The sequence below is a fragment of the Rattus norvegicus genome, chromosome 1 (assembly GCF_036323735.1).
Source record: "Rattus norvegicus strain BN/NHsdMcwi chromosome 1, GRCr8, whole genome shotgun sequence".
Classification (NCBI taxonomy): Eukaryota; Metazoa; Chordata; class Mammalia; order Rodentia; family Muridae; genus Rattus; species Rattus norvegicus.
Genome location: NC_086019.1, coordinates 239,038,014 through 239,056,176, shown reverse-complemented (window position 1 = coordinate 239,056,176; position 18,163 = coordinate 239,038,014). Strand labels below are relative to the sequence as shown.

The window sequence follows — 18,163 nt, the reverse complement described above, 5'->3', positions numbered from 1 at the left end:
CATCTGTAAACAGATCCCCTGTCCTTTCTCATGTTATAAACGAAGAGAGTAAATCTGAGAATATAGGAGGCGTTTATAAGCACCCAGCTTGAGCAATGACTGAGCAGTAGCAGTACATTTGAACCTAGTATTTTAGTTTACCAATGGTGTTATAACATTCCTTCATAAATATCACTACTTCTACCATGAAGAGAAGTGTTCTGAAGTAGCAGAATAGAGTAAAAGAGAGATAGCATGTTAACTCCCACCCATTCCAAAGGTGGAACCCCTGCCTTGAGTTTCACTTCCTCAACCCTTCCTTTCTGGTCGTGTGAGGCCACTCTTAGTGACCTCCCAAACCTGTACCTGATCATTTCCTTTGGTCTGGACCCTTACAATATGTAGCAAAGGTTGCGTTTCTTCAAGGGTGAAAATATTTGTCTTGACTGACTCTAGTAGAATATTTGGGGATGGATATATTATTATAAGTAGATATATTCTGGAAGATAGAGACACCAAAATCAGACCTACTTTTAGTCACTTTAAAAATTGTTCATATACAATAATGCCTCCGGATTAAAAGACAGGAATCCCCTGAGAACCACTGATGCCTACCGCACACTGTAGTTTCTTTAGAAAGTGTTCTAAACAAAGTGACCACAGCCATAACGCTTGACAGTGGATATTCTCTTTAGATTAAAACATTTGGAGTTATATATGAAATACATTTCATCTTGACAGCGTCGTAAGGGAAACAACTTCAATAAGACAACTGATGGCTAGAATTCTGGATTCTAGAAACTTCTCTGGGTTTATATGTGATTTTAAGCTTAGCGGGTTCCCACAAAGACATTTTAGTTCTGTTTCTTCCTCAGTTAAGTCTGTAGCACCTCTACCTGGTGGCTCACAACCACCTGTAACGCCAGTGGACATGTGCTTTGGATCTTCGGAACTTGTTGGGTATCCACACTCATGCACATATACTTAAACACAGACACAAATTAAAAATAAAATTCCCATATGGGGAGGGGGAAGGGATGGGGGGCTTATGGACAGGAAACTGGGAAAGGGAATAACATTTGAAATGTAAGTAAAGAAATATATCTAATAAAAAATTAATTAAAAAAAGAAAAGAAAAGGTAATAATAAGTATGTATATATACAAGGTTAAAAAAAAAGAATAGGAAGGGCTGGAGAGATGGCTCAGAGAGTAAGAGCACTGACTGCTCTTCCTGAGTTCAATTCCCAGCAACCACATGATGGTTCACAACCATCTGTAATGGGATCCGATGTCTTCTTCTAGTGTCTCTGAGGACAGCTACAGTGTACTCATAAATAAAATAAAGAAAAAAGAAAAAGAAAATGGCTTCTTTGGTAGACTCTTAAAAAAAGAATTGGAGGTCAGTATAGATTAAATAAATAAAAAATAAACAAAGTTGATGTTTTAAATTGTTCTGCATCCTTGCTATCATTATCCAGTGCCTAAAAGAGAAAAACTTAGCTCCCCCCTTAACATGATGTTCTTCACACTTCCTGTTCCTCTCTACCCTGGTGGAGCATGAAGACATTGCTGTAGGCATTTGTCAACTTCATTGTGATGGAGATTTTTTGAGCAAAATTTTCGAAGGGCACTAGATGGCGACCTTCACCTTTAATTTAAGGGGATACTACTAATAAAAAGAAGTAAGGCTTCATTACTACGTTTGCTCCAAGAGAAGCACTGCTACAGATTTAGAAGAAACAAGGGCAATGCCACATCTCACAGCTGGACCACTGGAATCCCACCATGTCCTTGTTCTCAGCTTTGAAGCTGGAACCAGAATAGTGGAGAAACCAGCATCATAACATCAGGAGCTTTAAGGTCAAACTGTACTGAACTTAGACTTTGCCTCCAACCTTTCATCTTCTTCCTTTATGGAATATGGGGTCATTGGGTCACTGGGTCATTAGGTCAGGTCAGCTCATCCCTCTTTCCTTGTGATCTAAATTAAATATGTTTTAAGCTAAAGAACAAGAATTTTTTCCCCACAGGCATCAACATTATTTAAGTTTACATTGATTCACAAAAATAAACTTAATCTAGGAACAAAGTTTAGAGTTCTGACATACATATGGCATCCTGGCTGAAATAAATGATCCTTTAAATAAGCAGAAGAAACATTTAGATACTGTCTTTGTTGCAAATAGGATGAGACTTGGGGAGTTGTCAAGAGTCTTTATGAAACTATTATTATTTTTCCATAAATCATGTTGAAACTGCGCTTTAGGATTTTAAACACGATAGACATTTTTGCATGCATTATTTTTAAATACACATTTTTGAATATTTCTTTAAAAAGCATTGTAGCTGATTAAGTTTTCACACATAGGAGTGACACTAAACATCATCACCACAGAAGGCTCAGTCTGAGTAGAGGTATCTGCTTCCCTCAAGAAACCCAGCTCTTGAGCCTAATAATTCTATCAGACAAGTACATCTAGCACCGGGTGATACAGGGGTTTCTAAAAGAAAACACATTTTAGGGTGTTTTATAAACCAAAGCATATAAATTGTTTTCTTTTTTGTATTATGTAGAGCAGGTAGTATACTCATTTATTTTGTAAGAAAACCTACACACTGATTTTTCTTTGAAGGAAAGCGACTTTCCTTTAAGAGAAACTCAGCATTTCAGTTGTATTTGCTAAAAATTGTTAACTTGTTTGTCGTTACCTGGGGAGAAAAAGTCCCCCATACAACAAACAAATGAAAAAACTATGATTTATTTTTATAAAACAAGCTCTTTGTGGTGTACAATGGGCATTTTTTAAAGTGTAGTATTTACTAAACACTCAGTGCTATAATAATTCCGTTAGCACTGGCCGGATGGTAGCTTAGGGATAAGGGAGAATAAAAGTTGAATCCAGCTGCAGTTTCCAAACTGAACTGGGAGGGTGAAGCCAGAAGGTTAGCGGTTGCAGCAGGCACTTAGGAACTACGATATTTAGGTGCTCAATACATACCATTTAACTGGAGTAGATGAGTCAAAAATCCAGACTTTAAACTGTTCACCATCAACGCACGGCTTTTCAGTTTTCTATAAACACTTGTCATGATATGCTCACCCAACTGCTCCCCCCCCCTCACATTTAGTCCACAATTTCCAGTAAAGTTAAACGCCACAAAAACTCACACTTACTATTGCCCTACAGGGCATTCTTCTTAGAGAAAGTCTCAACCTCAGAACTTCACAGTGAGAATAGGTGCACACACATGTATCTGCTGACCACGTCCAGTCAAGCATAGCAGCAAAGGACATGGTGAAAAAAAGATGGATTTCTTTAGGTTATTATTGTCTAAAGATAGTTTAATATTTATGAAACGTCTCTCACACACATACACACATTCTCTCTCTCTCTCTCTCTCTCCCTCTCTCTCTCTCTCTCTCTCTCTCTCTCTCTCTCTCTCCTTTTCTCCCCACCCCCCACCCCCCAGGATCCAGTTACAAGCACTGCGTCATCCTTGAGAGATCACATGGTAATTGTTGCTATTTCAAGGATCAAGTGTCATGAAGCACCCCATCCCACTCCCTTCTTTTGGTACCATATAGCATAGAAGAGTGTCTGTGATGGAGTGAACACAGGCTCCCTGGTCCAACCCTCTGTGGAAACCAGGTTCCCGGTGGGGTGGCGCGCTCGCGCGTATTCTCACCAAGCGACTGGGAAAGGGGGACGAGGGAGGGGGGTCTCAGGGGAGGAAGGGCGGCTCTAATTGGTTTCTCAATGAAAGATAATCACCTATTCCCCAGAGACGCTAGGGATTAGCACTCTGCCTCTCCTCTCCTTCCTTTTAGACGCCTCATCCTCCCATCTGAGCTTCTAGTCCATTCAGCAGGAGCGATCGCAGGAGCGGGGCTGCACTCTGTGCTCCGGGTTGAGCGCCCCAGTCCCCGGCTCGCTGCGCTCTTCTGCCGCCGTCCCAGCTGCTGCCTCCGGAGGAAAAGTTTCTAGAAGGGGGATCGGGCTTAACCATAAAAATGAGCGAACTGGAGGAAGACTTTGCGAAGATTCTCATGCTCAAGGAGGAGAGGATCAAAGAGCTGGAGAAGCGGCTGTCAGAGAAAGAGGAAGAAATCCAGGAGCTGAAGAGGAAACTCCACAAATGCCAGTCGGTGCTGCCCGTGCCCTCCACCCACATTGGCCCGCGGACCACCCGGGCGCAGGGCATCTCCGCGGAGCCGCAGACCTACAGGTCCTTCCACGACCTGCGCCAGGCGTTCCGGAAGTTCACTAAATCCGAGAGGTAGGCGCAGGGCGTCGCGGGGCAGGGGCCCCTCTCTCCGGGCGCCCGTGGGGGCAGCGATCAGGACCGGGGGCTGCGGCTCCCGGACAGCGCATGGCGCCCCCTGCTCGCGGAGGCGGTCCGGGAAGGGGAAGTGTTTATTTTTGTTTCTGTGCATCACGTGCTGTAGTTGTCTCTGGCGGGCTGGGAAAGGCGAGCTCTCCGTGGAGACGCGCCCCTGTGGCGTGGGGGTGGGGAGAAGGACCGCGGAAAGTTTGCTACCCCGCGCTCGACGGCGCGGGCTACTGTCTCTTGGGGAGCCCACGCTGGGAGAGAACCCTGACTGTCCGCCGGCCTGGAGAGCTTCCCAGAGGCGACCCTGGGATCCAGGCTCAGTGACCTGAAGCCAGCTAGGGTCGAGTTCAGTTTAGGGACAGAGTTGGTCTGGAGGGTGAGCTTTGCCCTGAGGGCTCTGGACCGCGTTGGGGCGGACCAGGGGCTGGTCTCCATCGGGTAGATCCAGCCTCCAGCCAAGGGCTGGGAGGGGAGGGTTATTCACAGGGTCACTTTCAGGGGAGCTGTGATGTCATCAAGAGAATGCCACAAAACCCCACCTCTGGGCGCTCATTTGCTCTGCTTCTGTTCCTTCTACAAGTGCCACTCCTAGTTGCCCAGGAGTTGGTGATGCTTGGGTCACCTTGCACATGAAGCAGGTTAGGGGCAACTGCTTAGACCAGTGGGGGAACAAAGCGAAGTTGGGGTAAGGAGAGAAGGCCAGAGTTTTCTCTAAGGCGCCACCTCGCCCCTGCTTTCTTCTTCCCGGGTATTTTAAGAGCCAAATCTTTTCACTTCAAAGTTGTGTAGCTTCTTCGGGGTGGTCAGAGGAGACTGGATGGGTTTTGGCCACAGTAGGAAGATTTTGCACTCCACTCGCCGCCTTTGCGGAGAAGGCTGATCGATCGGTTGCAGCGTTAAAGCCCTGTGGACATTAGGGGGAGGAAGTGCAGACTCCAAAGCCCATTACTGGCTTTTAGTCTCTGGAAGTGCAGGGCCGAAAGTGCATTTCTCAGGATATTGAATATTCCATTAGGCGTGCCTTTATGCCCGCCTACCTCTTACCCTTTCCTCCTTCTTAGATCACTTGGTGTCTGACTTTGGGGCTCTCGGGGGACTATTAAACTACCCACCCTCAAACACACACACTTAGCTCTCTTGTTTTGAGACTAGTTCTTCGGAAGAGCAAGCCTTATCCTAGGCACCCCTCTGGTTCAGTTCTAGTATCCCCCATGCTCCCCGCCACTCCATTGCACTATTTCTGACTCACTAGTGTATTGACCACAGCAAGCAAAACAGACAACATGGGGGGCTGGGGTGGTGGTGTTCAAAGCTCTCAGAAGCTCCAGAGCTGGGAATGAGTGAGGGATAACCTAACAGGAATCCCCCAGAAGTCTACCACCTAGGTTGTGGGCTCCTTTTCTGAACATGGACCTTCAGATACCCCAAGTCACCTTCGACTTTTAAAATGACACTGGTACCTTTTGTCCCAGACTGCTTTCAAAGTTCCTATTGCCCGGAATGAGGCCGCTCCCCTCCCACTTAGGCTGAAACTGCAAAGAGAGTCAGTCTTTGGCCTGGCCCTAGGTTGGGAAGCTGCTGCAATCTTGCCTCCGCCTGGCTGCGCATTCCGCGGCCGCTGCCCTGCCCGGCGCTCGGCAGCTGGAATCAATCTGCCCACCTCCTTAAGAAGCCACTTCATCAGCGGTCACCAGGCAGCTGCTTGCCTCCCAGGGCTGCCGGTTCGAGCTTTATCGCATTTTTGAAATTTCAGATTTCCTATCTGGGCTGTGCCCCTTGGAGTAACAGTATGGCTTCACAAAAGAGAGGAATTTCTCACCAGGGAAAACCCGCCTTCCCAGAGCCTAGTCTTAGGCGCCAGCTTAACAGAGAAACGCCCCATCCCCCCCACAAGCATTCTCAAAGAATGTGAAGTTTTTGTATTTACGAAGAGGAAATGGCTTGTGTCATATGAAATACCATCCTTTTTGATCCCCCACCCCCACCCAGCGGATTTTGTTGTTGAAGTAGGAACTTTCATCTCGAGAGAAGCTCATATATAATAGAGATTAAGGGCTCGTTTATTTGTGTTTTGAACAAGTATCTGGAGTACTTTTCTACTTCCTCTCTGTCCTGGTTTACACTGAACTGAGGAAAAACGTCTTCCCACTTGTGCATACTTTCAAGTTTTCAAAAGGAAGCACACAGTTTATTTTCGGTAAGGTGACTCATTAGCATTTAAAGAATTTTGACAGGTATAATATATGGGCATAGTATCCATTGGAATTAGGTACTCACTTAAAGAGACAGTACTAACGTATCGGCTATAAGACGTCTTTGGTTTAGGTAAGAGAGGAAACACTTAGGAAGGCTTGATGTCTTCAAAATAAAAGAATACTTTGTGTTTCTCTGGTATTTGAGTTTAGGAAGCAGATATTCTATCTCCAGGGATATGCCATGGCTGAAGCACAGTGCTTTATTGCAAAACTAATGTTCAATTATAATTTGAATGATAGCTATTAACACCGAAGGCTCATTTCAAATTTTATCAGGACGCTTCAGTTTTATACTGACAAGAAAACAGATTTTAGTTTGAATTAGGAATTTGTCTAGAGGGAAAAACTGAAAGAAGATTTTCCTATATAGTTATGCTTTAGGGAGAGTCTGCAGTCTAAAAATAATTTACATAGTAGGTGGCAAAACATGTCTTAAGCTTTTATCGTAGTGGAAGGAAATGGGAAAAATTATCTACTGCTATAATCAACTCGGCCCAATTATCCAGATTTCCATGTGTCTACAGAGGATATAATGCTGTTCTCCATTAAGAATGATCCAAGTATCTAAGGAATGCTTAGATGGAAATTATACCAGGGAAGGGGAAGCTCCCAGCTCTCAAGCACAAGTATCAAGTATACAGAATGATGATCCTGTTTAAAAAGAAAGCATCTGACTTACTACAGTGCTCACTTGCAGACCCCTTAAGAAATGCTTCACGGGGGATCAAGTGATTATCATTGAAAACTGCAGGCTCTTCCCAAAGACGATGGTGATGGTATTTTAAATTTATGTTTTAAATACTTTCTTTTAGCCAAAGAACTCCAAGTATTTCCCACAGCTCCCCCTGGAACCCCATTCCCTTTATGCGTATATTTCACATCAAGAATTTTCTATCCTCAATTTTTTCCCCTTAAATTTTCATATCCACGCAGGTTCCTTATTTGGGCTACCTCATTAACTAGTTTATGCTCAGGAGACCACACACAAGTTCTAAATTAGTTTGAGCAAGGGCTAGAATCAATATTAACTTGTTCCCAGAATAAGAGCAGACAGTATTCCAAAGTGGCCGGCGCTATTTTCATCCTAGTTCCCTTGATTCTTGTGATGCCGGTTGATCAGCAGGAACTTGGACTTCTATGGGGCACAGATCCATGGACTGGATGCCTCAGAAAACCCTTGCTTTTTTGCATCTTTGATCCAATTCAGATGTAATTTGACCTTCGGGCTAAGTCAAGAGGTGTAGCCTCCTTTTCATATAAGCAACATCAATACAATGTGTTCTGGCTATATTGTGTTACTTCTAAGTTACTTAGCAGTATCTTATCAGTTGTTCATACAGAGCATATCCTGAGCTTTGAAACAACGAGAAAAGCAACAATATAGCAACAGCTTATCGCTTTGGCCACAACACTGCTGGAAGATGTGTCTGTTGCAGCCATTCACCTTTTAATTGTAGCACATCTAAATGGTACCTGCATTTCTCAGGGAAAGAATTCCAGGTCTGAGATCTAGCAACTTGCTTATAGACTGCCAACCCAGGACCAGCACAGTTTTATACCCTAACCTTATAGTTCTTAGAGTCCACATAAAAGACATAGGGTTGGGGCTGGGGATTTAGCTCAGTGGTAGAGCGCTTACCTAGGAAGCGCAAGGCCCTGGGTTCGGTCCCCAGCTCCGAAAAAAAAGAACCAAAAAAAAAAAAAAAAAGAAAAGAAAAAAGACATAGGGTTACAGAGTAGGGCTCATTCACTCTCAGTAACCAGTGAGCATTTCTCACCAGGTAGAAAGGAACTATCATGAGCTAAACTGATGTCATTCCAAAGAGGCCAGTAGACTCTTACAGCTATCCTATATACCACGTGTGGATCTGCTTAGCTGGGAAGTCCTCAGGTAGTCCTGCTCTTGGACTCCTTACTGGTAATCTCTTATCCTCTTCTTCTCTTAGCTTCTGTAGCCCAGTGTTACGTTCAAGGCAGGGCTGAAGAATAACAACATTGTGAAAGGCATTAGAATAGCTTTGACTGCCACCTTTAGATTCCCTTTGCATTTGCGGGGCGAGCGCCATGTGCTAACCCTTTCCTGTCTTACCACAGCTGTAATCAAAGAGAATGATCGATATATTAACTTGTAAGTCACTTTCTGATTAACATCGTCACATTCTCACAATAGCATTGGGGAGAAAACATTGACTAAGTTGAGTTTTGGACAGGAAGTTAAGGCCAAGCTAATAGTGTGGGGAAGAGTTTCAGGCTGGCTGGCTGATGAGCACCCTTCTATCTTGCCACATGTCACTGAAAGGGACAAGTCTGAGTGTTAGCATGTCACATGGGGTTTCAGCCCAAGCTGTGCCTGAGATAGATGATTCCTTGGTTTAGCAACCAGAAAATTAAACAAATCCTAGAGGACATGCTTTTTCAAGCATCTCAGAAATAACAGTTGAAGGGCGTTGTATGTTAATTGGTTGTGCATCCGTTCCAGATATTCCAAATTGATACATTTGCCATAGCATTTACCTGTGTTTGTTTAAGTGACATTTCTTTGAGCCCAGTTCTAGTTCTGGAGCCAAGAACACATTTCTAGATGGACCTGCCTGTGCCAGGACGTCCTCTTCATTTGAATCACTAATGTAAGCTGAGGTCAAATACTTACATTCAATCACATGTCCATCAGAAACTTGACCCTCACACCAGACCTGAGCAAACAGGAGAAGTCCTTTCTCTTTCCTCCTTCCTGTCGGAGGGCCTGTTTCCTAGTGGGCTCTTGACATTACTACTCAAAGACGTCAAGAATGCACTACGCCTTTTCGTCCGATAAGATTTTCAGGTGATTTCATAGCTGCACAGGGTATGAATAATTATTTGTGTTTCCCATTGAGAATTTGCTTATCAGGCTCCAGAGTCACGTTATCAAGGTTTCTTGTAGGTTTTGGAAGTTACTCTGAGCTCTGAGATAAATCAGGAATAGCATATCCTGTTTCACCAAACTGAAAGTTCAGAAGCTTGGGAATTGTCAGAAAGGAATATTGACCTTGACTCTGGCTTTGTCGGTTTGCTTGCTAGGCTCTTGGTTCACTGACGAGAAACTAGGACAAAAGGAAAGAAAATTGAAATATATGCTCACACATACACAGAGATGTTCACAGTACATTTGTATGCAGATGTATACCAATTACCACCTAATTCCATCTCTGATATGAATTTATTAGAGTAGTTGTTATTATAGAACTTGTTTAGGTTATCCCAAAAACGTACTTGTTGAAAGGAAGGCTTCCTTTTTATTTCTGTTTTTCTTCTTGCGGTATCTTGAAGATTCTCAACTGCTTGTGCCCGCTATTAGGCGCTTCGTCCTATGTCTTCACCCAGAACCAGATCCAAGAATCAATGTTTGTCACTCTCCCTTATCTGGTGCCCTATTTTTTTTAAACCACTTTCTTTGTTCCTGACTCTTCCTGAGTCGTGTGTGTGTTCTTTAGATCTGTGTTTCTTGCTTCTCGCTTGACATTTTTGAGCCTTACCAGATCGGTCTGCTTGTAAAAGTCACATAATATAGACATGGGGCAAAATGTACTTGTTTAAAAAAGATTACTGCATTTTAAAATCTGTTATATCTCCAGATAGTTCTATGTGTGCATGAGTGTGCATCTGTGTGCGTGTGTGTACGTGTGTGTAATTTGAATTTCCTAAACTAATAATGTAACTATTCCTATTGAAGATATGTAATGTTTTATAATATCTATTCAATGAAAACTAATGAATCCTTACCAGACATATCTTTTACCTGGATCTACGAAGGGTGGGCGTTAGAACTCACTTTCTTGTTTTAATACTTTGACTCTTGAATAACAGCATCCTTGTGTGGAGTTCTTAATCTTCATGCAAACCACAGAGAACATGCACAGAGCACAGACTTTGCTGGTTTTATTGTAAGTATTTCTATACTGTTCTGTGGGTGAATAGAATAGAAACTTACATTGCCTTACAAACGCCTGTAGCTGTTAGAGCACACAATACATACTTTTCGTTGACTAGAGAGTTTCAAAACAGTATCTGAAATTTGCCACGTTCAAAGCACCTGATGGTCTGTCCATCTTCTCCCTGTGCGTATTGGTTTGACTTGTTCTTGGGAGTTCATCATTAGCAGCAAATTTGTTGTCCTGGGATTTAATACGGGCTGATTTTTTTTTTCCTTTATGAGTATGGCACATTGGGGTCAAGGGGCAATACGGATGTGCTGGTTTCATGAGAGTCTTCATTTGCAAGGCGTCTATTGTAATTTCTTCCGTAGAAATTCGCTTGACTTTTTAACTTGTAATAGAAACGATGCAGCTACAGCTACTAAAATAAACCCTCGGTTACACTTGCTGCAGACTCAGGCCTTCCTCTGTACACAGTCTAACTGAGAGAGGGCTTCAAAGTACATTTCACATTCCCAGACCCCTCTTCCTTTGAGCTCTCTGACCTCAAAATGCTACAAACAGACTGTTATAAAACCCTTTAGGGTTCCTAAAAATATTTGTATGTTTGCCTTTCACAAATATTCCCGGGTCTGTTTATTCAACGATATGGTTCTGGGATTGTCTAACAAGCAACTAGAAAGCCTTTGGGTAAATGTTAGTGTTTTTCCTGAAGCTTCTCGTTGCCCACACAGTGTGCATGGGACTCGTTTCGTGTATTACACAGTCACCGAAGGACTTGTTTACGTGGGCCAGAAATTCCGAAAATAGAAAATTCTTTTATATCTTAGGCTGTAAAGCCTTGCGAAGAAACCAGGTCTGTTTACAAGAAAAATTCCAACTAAATAAAAGCCACAGTTCACCAGGCTTCTCCCTCCCATGAGCTACTTTTCAGAGAAAAGGTATATCCTGAATATATTAAAGACGAGTGAAAGAACCTTGTGTCTTTGAGGGTAAAAGCGCTTCGCATTAAATGACGTGTCCTTTCAGAGAGTAAAGTCACTTTAAAATACTCAACCTGGCATCCTCCTCTCACCCCAGCCGATTTCAACTGTGGTATCACAAATTGGTATGCATTTGATTGATTATAAGATTAAAATGAAGAAATGACGAGTTTTTTTTAAAAAAATCAAAATTCATGAATTATTTGTTTCTTAAAAAACAGGGCTGAGTGCACTCCCAGGCATTTCCCTTGGGAACGTCTTTCCCTGAGTTCTGATTGGCTCCCTAGATGGGGAGGCTTACAAATGTATAGCAGGAAATTACACATGATCCCCAGATGGTCTTGTCCCTTCACAGGAGTATGGTACACATGGGGATATCATCTGTCTCGTGAGTCACTGCAGGAACAAAGTGTCTAAGAGCCCCTCGTCTGATCTAGGGTTTGAAAGCCGCTTCTTCACTCTGACTCACCAAGCTGCTTATTTGTGGACAAAAAGGCTTTAGATTCCTAGACTCAACTTAGTATTTCAGCCTCACAGCGGGGTCCCCAAGGTGTGATGTTCATAGTATTAGTGTGATAGGAAGGCTTCTAAGTGTGCACAAGTGAACTGACTTTATATTAATAGTTAGGGTTTAATACATGGTGGGAGAAAGCACTTGATTAACGCATCAGAACCGAGTTATGTAGTTATATTGTTTAAAATAAGCTGAGTTTTAAGGTTTGATAGATTTTCTTTTAAGTAGAAAAGTACAAATTGCGGTTAACGTAGATATAGTGAAACAGAGGTTTAGGGAATACTGTTTTAAAGTCTTTGTTTCCTCATGAGAAACGTAACGTTTTCATATTCGTTGTTTTGCTTGCTCATACCGGATTTTAGAGGACTCCGTCTCCTCGGGTTCTCTCTGTACCCCTCTTCGAATGGTATTTTACATAGTTGTCTCTCAGTAGCTTTGGGGGAATTGAACTGGGGACACAGAATTAAAAATTGTTAGCATTTATAAAATATACTCGTTACGCGAGTTTACTTAAGAGTTAAATTAACACCGTCCAGTAAAAACATTTGAGTTCCCTTCAGATTTATGACTTTTACTCCATAGGTGGTTATAAAACCGCAGAAAAAATAGCAGAGGTTGGAAGGCCCCCTTCTTGTAGCCTGAGTCTGGCTGGGTCCACCTAACAGCAGGGATCTGCTCACTTCATCCCTCTCCCAGGACTCACTCTTGTTTTGGAGGGTGGGTAAGCATGGTGTAAAGAGGGGTTAGTTAGATGCGGGGCAAGAAATGCACAAAGTCCACTCTTTATTCTAGAGAATGTTCCAGGCCATCTGCTCACCCACGTAAGAAGAGGAGAAGAAGGGGAGCCTTCAGGCTTCAGTGTAACAAAAACAAAACAAAACAAAACAAAACAAAACAAAACAAAACAAAACAAAACAAAACACCTGGGAAGGAGAAAGGTTGAGGAGAGCAGCAAGCCATCCGTCGCCACAAGATGGCAGCAGAGGTATGATATTTGTAGTTGGAGCCAACTGGCAGTGTGAGAATTTTAAAGCCTGTTAAATAGGTTATGTTCCTAACAACAGGATACACACTTAGACTTCTATTTTTCCTAATCAGTTATGATTCAAGGAAATGTGTTTAAAACACTAAGTGAATTTCTCTCCAGTGTTTCTCTTGAAGACAAGACAAACAGGGCAGTCTGCGTGGAGAGTTCTTTGACCATTGGTGTCACCTGAGGGAAATGTCCAAACCCCCATGAGGTAACCTCTGGCATCACATTTCATGGAAAGGAGGAAATGGGGAGGAATAATGGACAATTAAGTATGGTTTAAAAATGGATGGATGTGTGACCAGATACATGGAATTCTCTCCCTGCCCCAACTCCTTTCTCTCCTGTGGAAATGCAATAATAATAATAATAATAATAATAATAATAATAATAATAATGAAAATATTATAAGAAAAATTAGATCCTTTAGTAGACAATCCAAGTAGATGCTCCCATCTCCTTGATGGTTCTGCAATTCCATAATATAGTTAAATAACCATAGATCAAAGAGTCTGAGGTCTCTAATGAATGGGATGTTTGAATACTTAAAAACAGGAACTTGGGTTCGGGGAGATGTCCTAAGTAGAAAGTGCTTTTTCAGTTCAGGGCATAAAAGAACTGAGGATTGTTTTGCCCACCTGCCACTGTGGGATGCATTTTGGGTCATGTCTAGCAGATTGTGAGTTTTTGAATCAATATTCCCTTGGAAAGTGTCATTCAGTCTTCCTGTAAAAGGCTATTTCATTCGCTCTGTGACCTCTTGTTATGTGAACCCCTCAGGGGCCTGGATGTGAAGTACTTTTGCTGCTGATTGTCATTCTTTGTGATTTAAGGCTTAAGAGAAATGTCCTTTTTTTTTTTTTTTTTGTCTCTCTGTCTTGCTGAGATTCAATAGCCAAAGGAGGTTGTGCTATTAGTAAAGATAATTCAGTTTAGAATTAATGCTTTTATTTAGTCTTTTCAATTGGTTACCTTCCCTAGTGTTGTGCTGGATGTTTCTTAAACCAGTGAGAAGGATAATAGATAAACTTCAGAATGATGCTCTGTTTGACAACGAATTGCCTTTGTAAAAAGTGTTTCAGAATTATGTGATAAGCCAATTTGCAACTGTTAATATATAAAAATGTTGCGTGGGTCAGTAATTCATATTCTTCCTAGGTTAGGAACAGAAGCTTTTCAGTCAGCCTATGGTGCAGAGAAAATGAAGTGTGGATCTGAGGGGAGACTTTATTCCTGAGGAGTGTGGGCAAGGTCTAGCAGAAACCCTCCTCCCCCCTAGACACACTGAAGCAAACAGCAAGCAACACTCCCCTCCCCACCCCCATCTTTCTCTTTGTTATCTCTGCAGGGAAAATTCCTGAAATGTAGCAGCAGTTTTTGAGGTTTGCTGCCTTGACAGTGTCTGGTTATCTGGCCTTGCTGTCGGTCTTCTGGATACCAGGAAGGCGGTGCAGTCAAGACAGGGCAGCCTAGCAACACTGTAGCCATTCAGACATTAAAGCAATTAGAGGGGGAATGACATTTCCTACTTGAAGTGCTGTGTCATAGTTACCAGGATGAGAATCTCAGCGTGTCCTCTGGATGACTGCGGGTAAAGGCTACACTTCAAATCTTTTGGTTTTAATCTTCAGGTTTATCTTTTCCCTTGCTTGCTTCATTGTCCAAGCAGTGCGGCTGGTTGTCAGACAACAGAACTATACAAAACTGACCTCGTTCTCCTAGCCCTTCCTAGTCCTCCTAGAGTAAGGAGTCAATGCCGAGCTTAAGCATGCTTGTGCAAACCTTTATGTAGAAAGAGAGCTCTCTTACAGAGTTGTGGTTGGTTTCTTTCCCTGAAGTATAATTATTCCTTAATATTCTTTGGTAAATGACTCCTTTTGTGATTAACTATAGAATTCAAGCTTTTGGCCCCATCAGTGCTTACTAGTCTCTCTCGTATCCATATATGATCCCCTTCTGTTTACATACCTCAACTCAGTTAACAGCTTCTGTTTATTTTCATTGTTAATGCTGCGAGCAGAAGTAATGATGGAACTAATATTCTTGCAGCCAGCTTCTGAAATGTCATTTATAGATGGGATGAATGCCAAAAGGTGAGAGTGGCAAGTCAGAAAAAGAAAGAAAAAAAAGTAAACTTTCGGCTCAACTCTTTAAATCCCTTTGAGGATATGTATGCTTGGTGTGTGAGAAAATATCTATATCTTTGTCTACTCAAAAGAGAAGACATGCTAATAGCACAAGAGAAGGTAACCTTTACAACATTAAAGGCAGTTCTCTAAAAAAGACGTTGGTTACGTAACCGTCACAGAAGCAAGGGAAAGGTCTGATGTATGTTCCCCTTGGCTTATAGTTGCAAGAACACACACTCCTTGAAGCAAACATTATTTACACATCCCTTTACCCTTCAGATTTATAAATCCACGTAGCATCGATGCCTTTCTACGTGGTTTTATAAATCGAGGAAAAATCCCAGGGCCTCAAGATGTGACTTTGAAAGTAAGGCTGAACTTGTATGCATATAACAAAGGCGTTCTGCAGGAATCACAATGATTTGTTTTTCTTTGCATCAGAATACAAGTTTGATACTTGAAGGACTCTGAGGAACTTGCTCTCCCACTTGGGAAAATAACAAATTCCAAGTCTCTCAGCTACATTTTTTTAAAAAGACTGGTGGGAAGATTTGGACATATATGGTATTGGAGTCACAGAGCAGATTTTACTTTTTATAGGCTAGGGTTTCCGTTACAGCCCTTCCTCCCCAACCCTCTGATTTGTTTTATTTTCTCTCTGTCAGTGTTGAGATATTGAGCTCGATTTGACGAGGGGTATGTTTACTACTATTTATTTGAACGAGAATCCAGTAATATGGATGATAATGTGTTAAGCTTGGATTTCTTAAAAATTACATTTATTTATTTAGTGTGTATTGCGTTGCAGCACACATGTGACACGGTGCATGTGTGGAGGTCAGAGGACAGTTTGTGGGAGAGAGTTAGCTCTCCTACCATAGGGATCCCAGGTTTAGAATTCCGGTTGTTAGTATTGGAGACAGGTGCTTTTATGCATGATTTCAATCTCCCCTTCCTAATAATAAGATTGAAGTAAGAGAAAAGAACTTTGAGAGGATAGGCAGAAGAGAAATTTCAACCCAGTCTAGCCCAGGAGGAAACAGTGACCAATGAACTAATGATCTTGATGTCAACAGACTTGAAGAATTCTTTCGCACACGGATTGTGTGACTTTAAGGAAATGACTTGTCTCCTCGAGGTTAATTTTGACATCTTTGCAAAAATGTGAATGGCTTCTCCTTTCAGCCTCACATGCAAATATGTTCCAGGGCTGTTTGTAAACTGCTGGAAGACGGCAAGCATGAAGCTCTCAGTCAAATGGCCAGCAGTTGGGTAATAAACCTTTACAGGGACAGAAGGGGTTCCCGACAATTTGCTTTTGGAAGCTACTACTGCTCAGAAAGGATTTTAGAAAATATCCTCTTCATCCTTTTGGATTAACAAACAAACAGTTGTAACAAACAAGCCCAAGATCTCCAGGCTCTAAAGGATTCGGATTTGCCAACTACAGATGCTTGTTACTGACTGAACTGGGATTAGATCTCAAGACCCTTATGCCTCATGTTCTCACCCCTTTAAAAAGTATCTTAAATATAAACAGTGAGTGAACCAAGAGAAAGGAGCTGGGTGTAAATGACAAGATAAGGTGTAGTCACTATGTTCTAATAAAATGTAAATAAATAAATAAATAAATAAATAAATAAATAAATATATGTATACACACATATACAGTTCGACTTAGCAATGCAAATGACATCAACTGCTCATCCCCAGCTGTATACCCTGCTAACTCTGGAAGATCCTTTATATGAGTTTCTTAGAAAAGCTGCTTCTTGAAGACCCCAGACTTCAAGGAAGCATTGCCACACACTGCCTACGAGAGTTAAGAGTAAAGCAGGGACTCTGAGTGACCGCTTGGGTCAGATTTAGGAAGGACACAGAAGGACTGGGAGGATTGCTCAGAGAGCCTGTCCCACATAGACGGGACATGATGGCCACAGCCACACTGGACAATTGAGCTTTCATGCTTGGCTCCTTGTTTTCCAGCTTTGTCTTTCTGTCCTCTCGTTATCTGTGTGTGCAGGCATGCATGCTCTGAATTGCCAACCGATTGCATTGCAGGCTTGTAGACAGAACTAGGCACCCCGCGGCCATCCCCACAGTACAGCAGAGTCCTGCCTCCATATCTGACAGCCATGAGGAAAATCGCTCTTGCTGAATGCTCTGGGCATGTATCGTATCTCCAGTTCCCATTAAGCTTGTACCTTTGAGAGTTCTCAGTGCCTGCTTGCTGTTGCAAGACTAATTTTTTTTATTATATTTGAGATTTTCCGTGTGAACAAATATTACTCTAGATTTCATTTCTCCCAGGGCAGTCTGATCAGTTAGATATCAGCAGGCATACGAAGTAGTTTGGAGATCAAAAGGCTGCGTTCTGTGCTCTTAGACTGATGTCATACAAAAACACATCCAAAGCCTTGGCCTCTTCAGTTGTTTAAAAAACCTCCCCCAGTTGTTGACAGGCGAGCTCATGCATGAGAAAGATTTAGCTGAGTGCCCTGCTCAGAGCAGTCATTCAACAAATGTAGCTCTGACTGCCATTGCTTACTGTGGCATCTGACCTCATTCGCCAAATATATAAGGTGCCTCAAACTCGGTGCCAGGAATGGACCCATGTGTATTCGTGCCATATTTCTCAACCCACGCTTGGATCTACTTCTGCTCCCTGGAGCAGTTGTGACCATGTTGTAGAAGTCATTTCAGGAGTCACAGATGGCAATCTGCATTGGCCATATTTAGGACTCACTTGGTTTTCAATCCCCTCCATGGAAGAGTCTCTGTCCTTCTGGGCATGTTTCATACTCCTTCCTGCCCCTCACTGCAGCTTTTTACAAACTTGTCATTCTAGGAAAGAATCCTAGAAGCTCATAGATAAACAGATGGACTTAGTTGTTAGGGCTTGTTCTGTGGCTGTGGGCTCTCTGAGCCAAACAAACATGGATTTTCAGGTTTAATTTGCCTTAGAGATTCAGCATCTGCATGGCTGAAACTTTGAAGACAGCTAGCTAGCTTACAAGACTTTAACC

General features: G+C 42.4%; 1 protein-coding gene across 1 annotated transcript in view; it reads left to right on the top strand.

The window, feature by feature from the left end:
• The first annotated feature begins 3,992 nt into the window (after positions 1-3,992).
• Prkg1 (protein kinase cGMP-dependent 1) overlaps positions 3,993-18,163 on the top strand; it is a 1,233,235-nt gene continuing 1,219,064 nt past the window's right edge. Inside the window, exon 1 of the mRNA NM_001105731.4 lies at positions 3,993-4,258. Within this exon, the coding sequence (NP_001099201.3) occupies positions 3,993-4,258 (266 nt within the window). The remainder of the gene's footprint in view (positions 4,259-18,163) is intronic.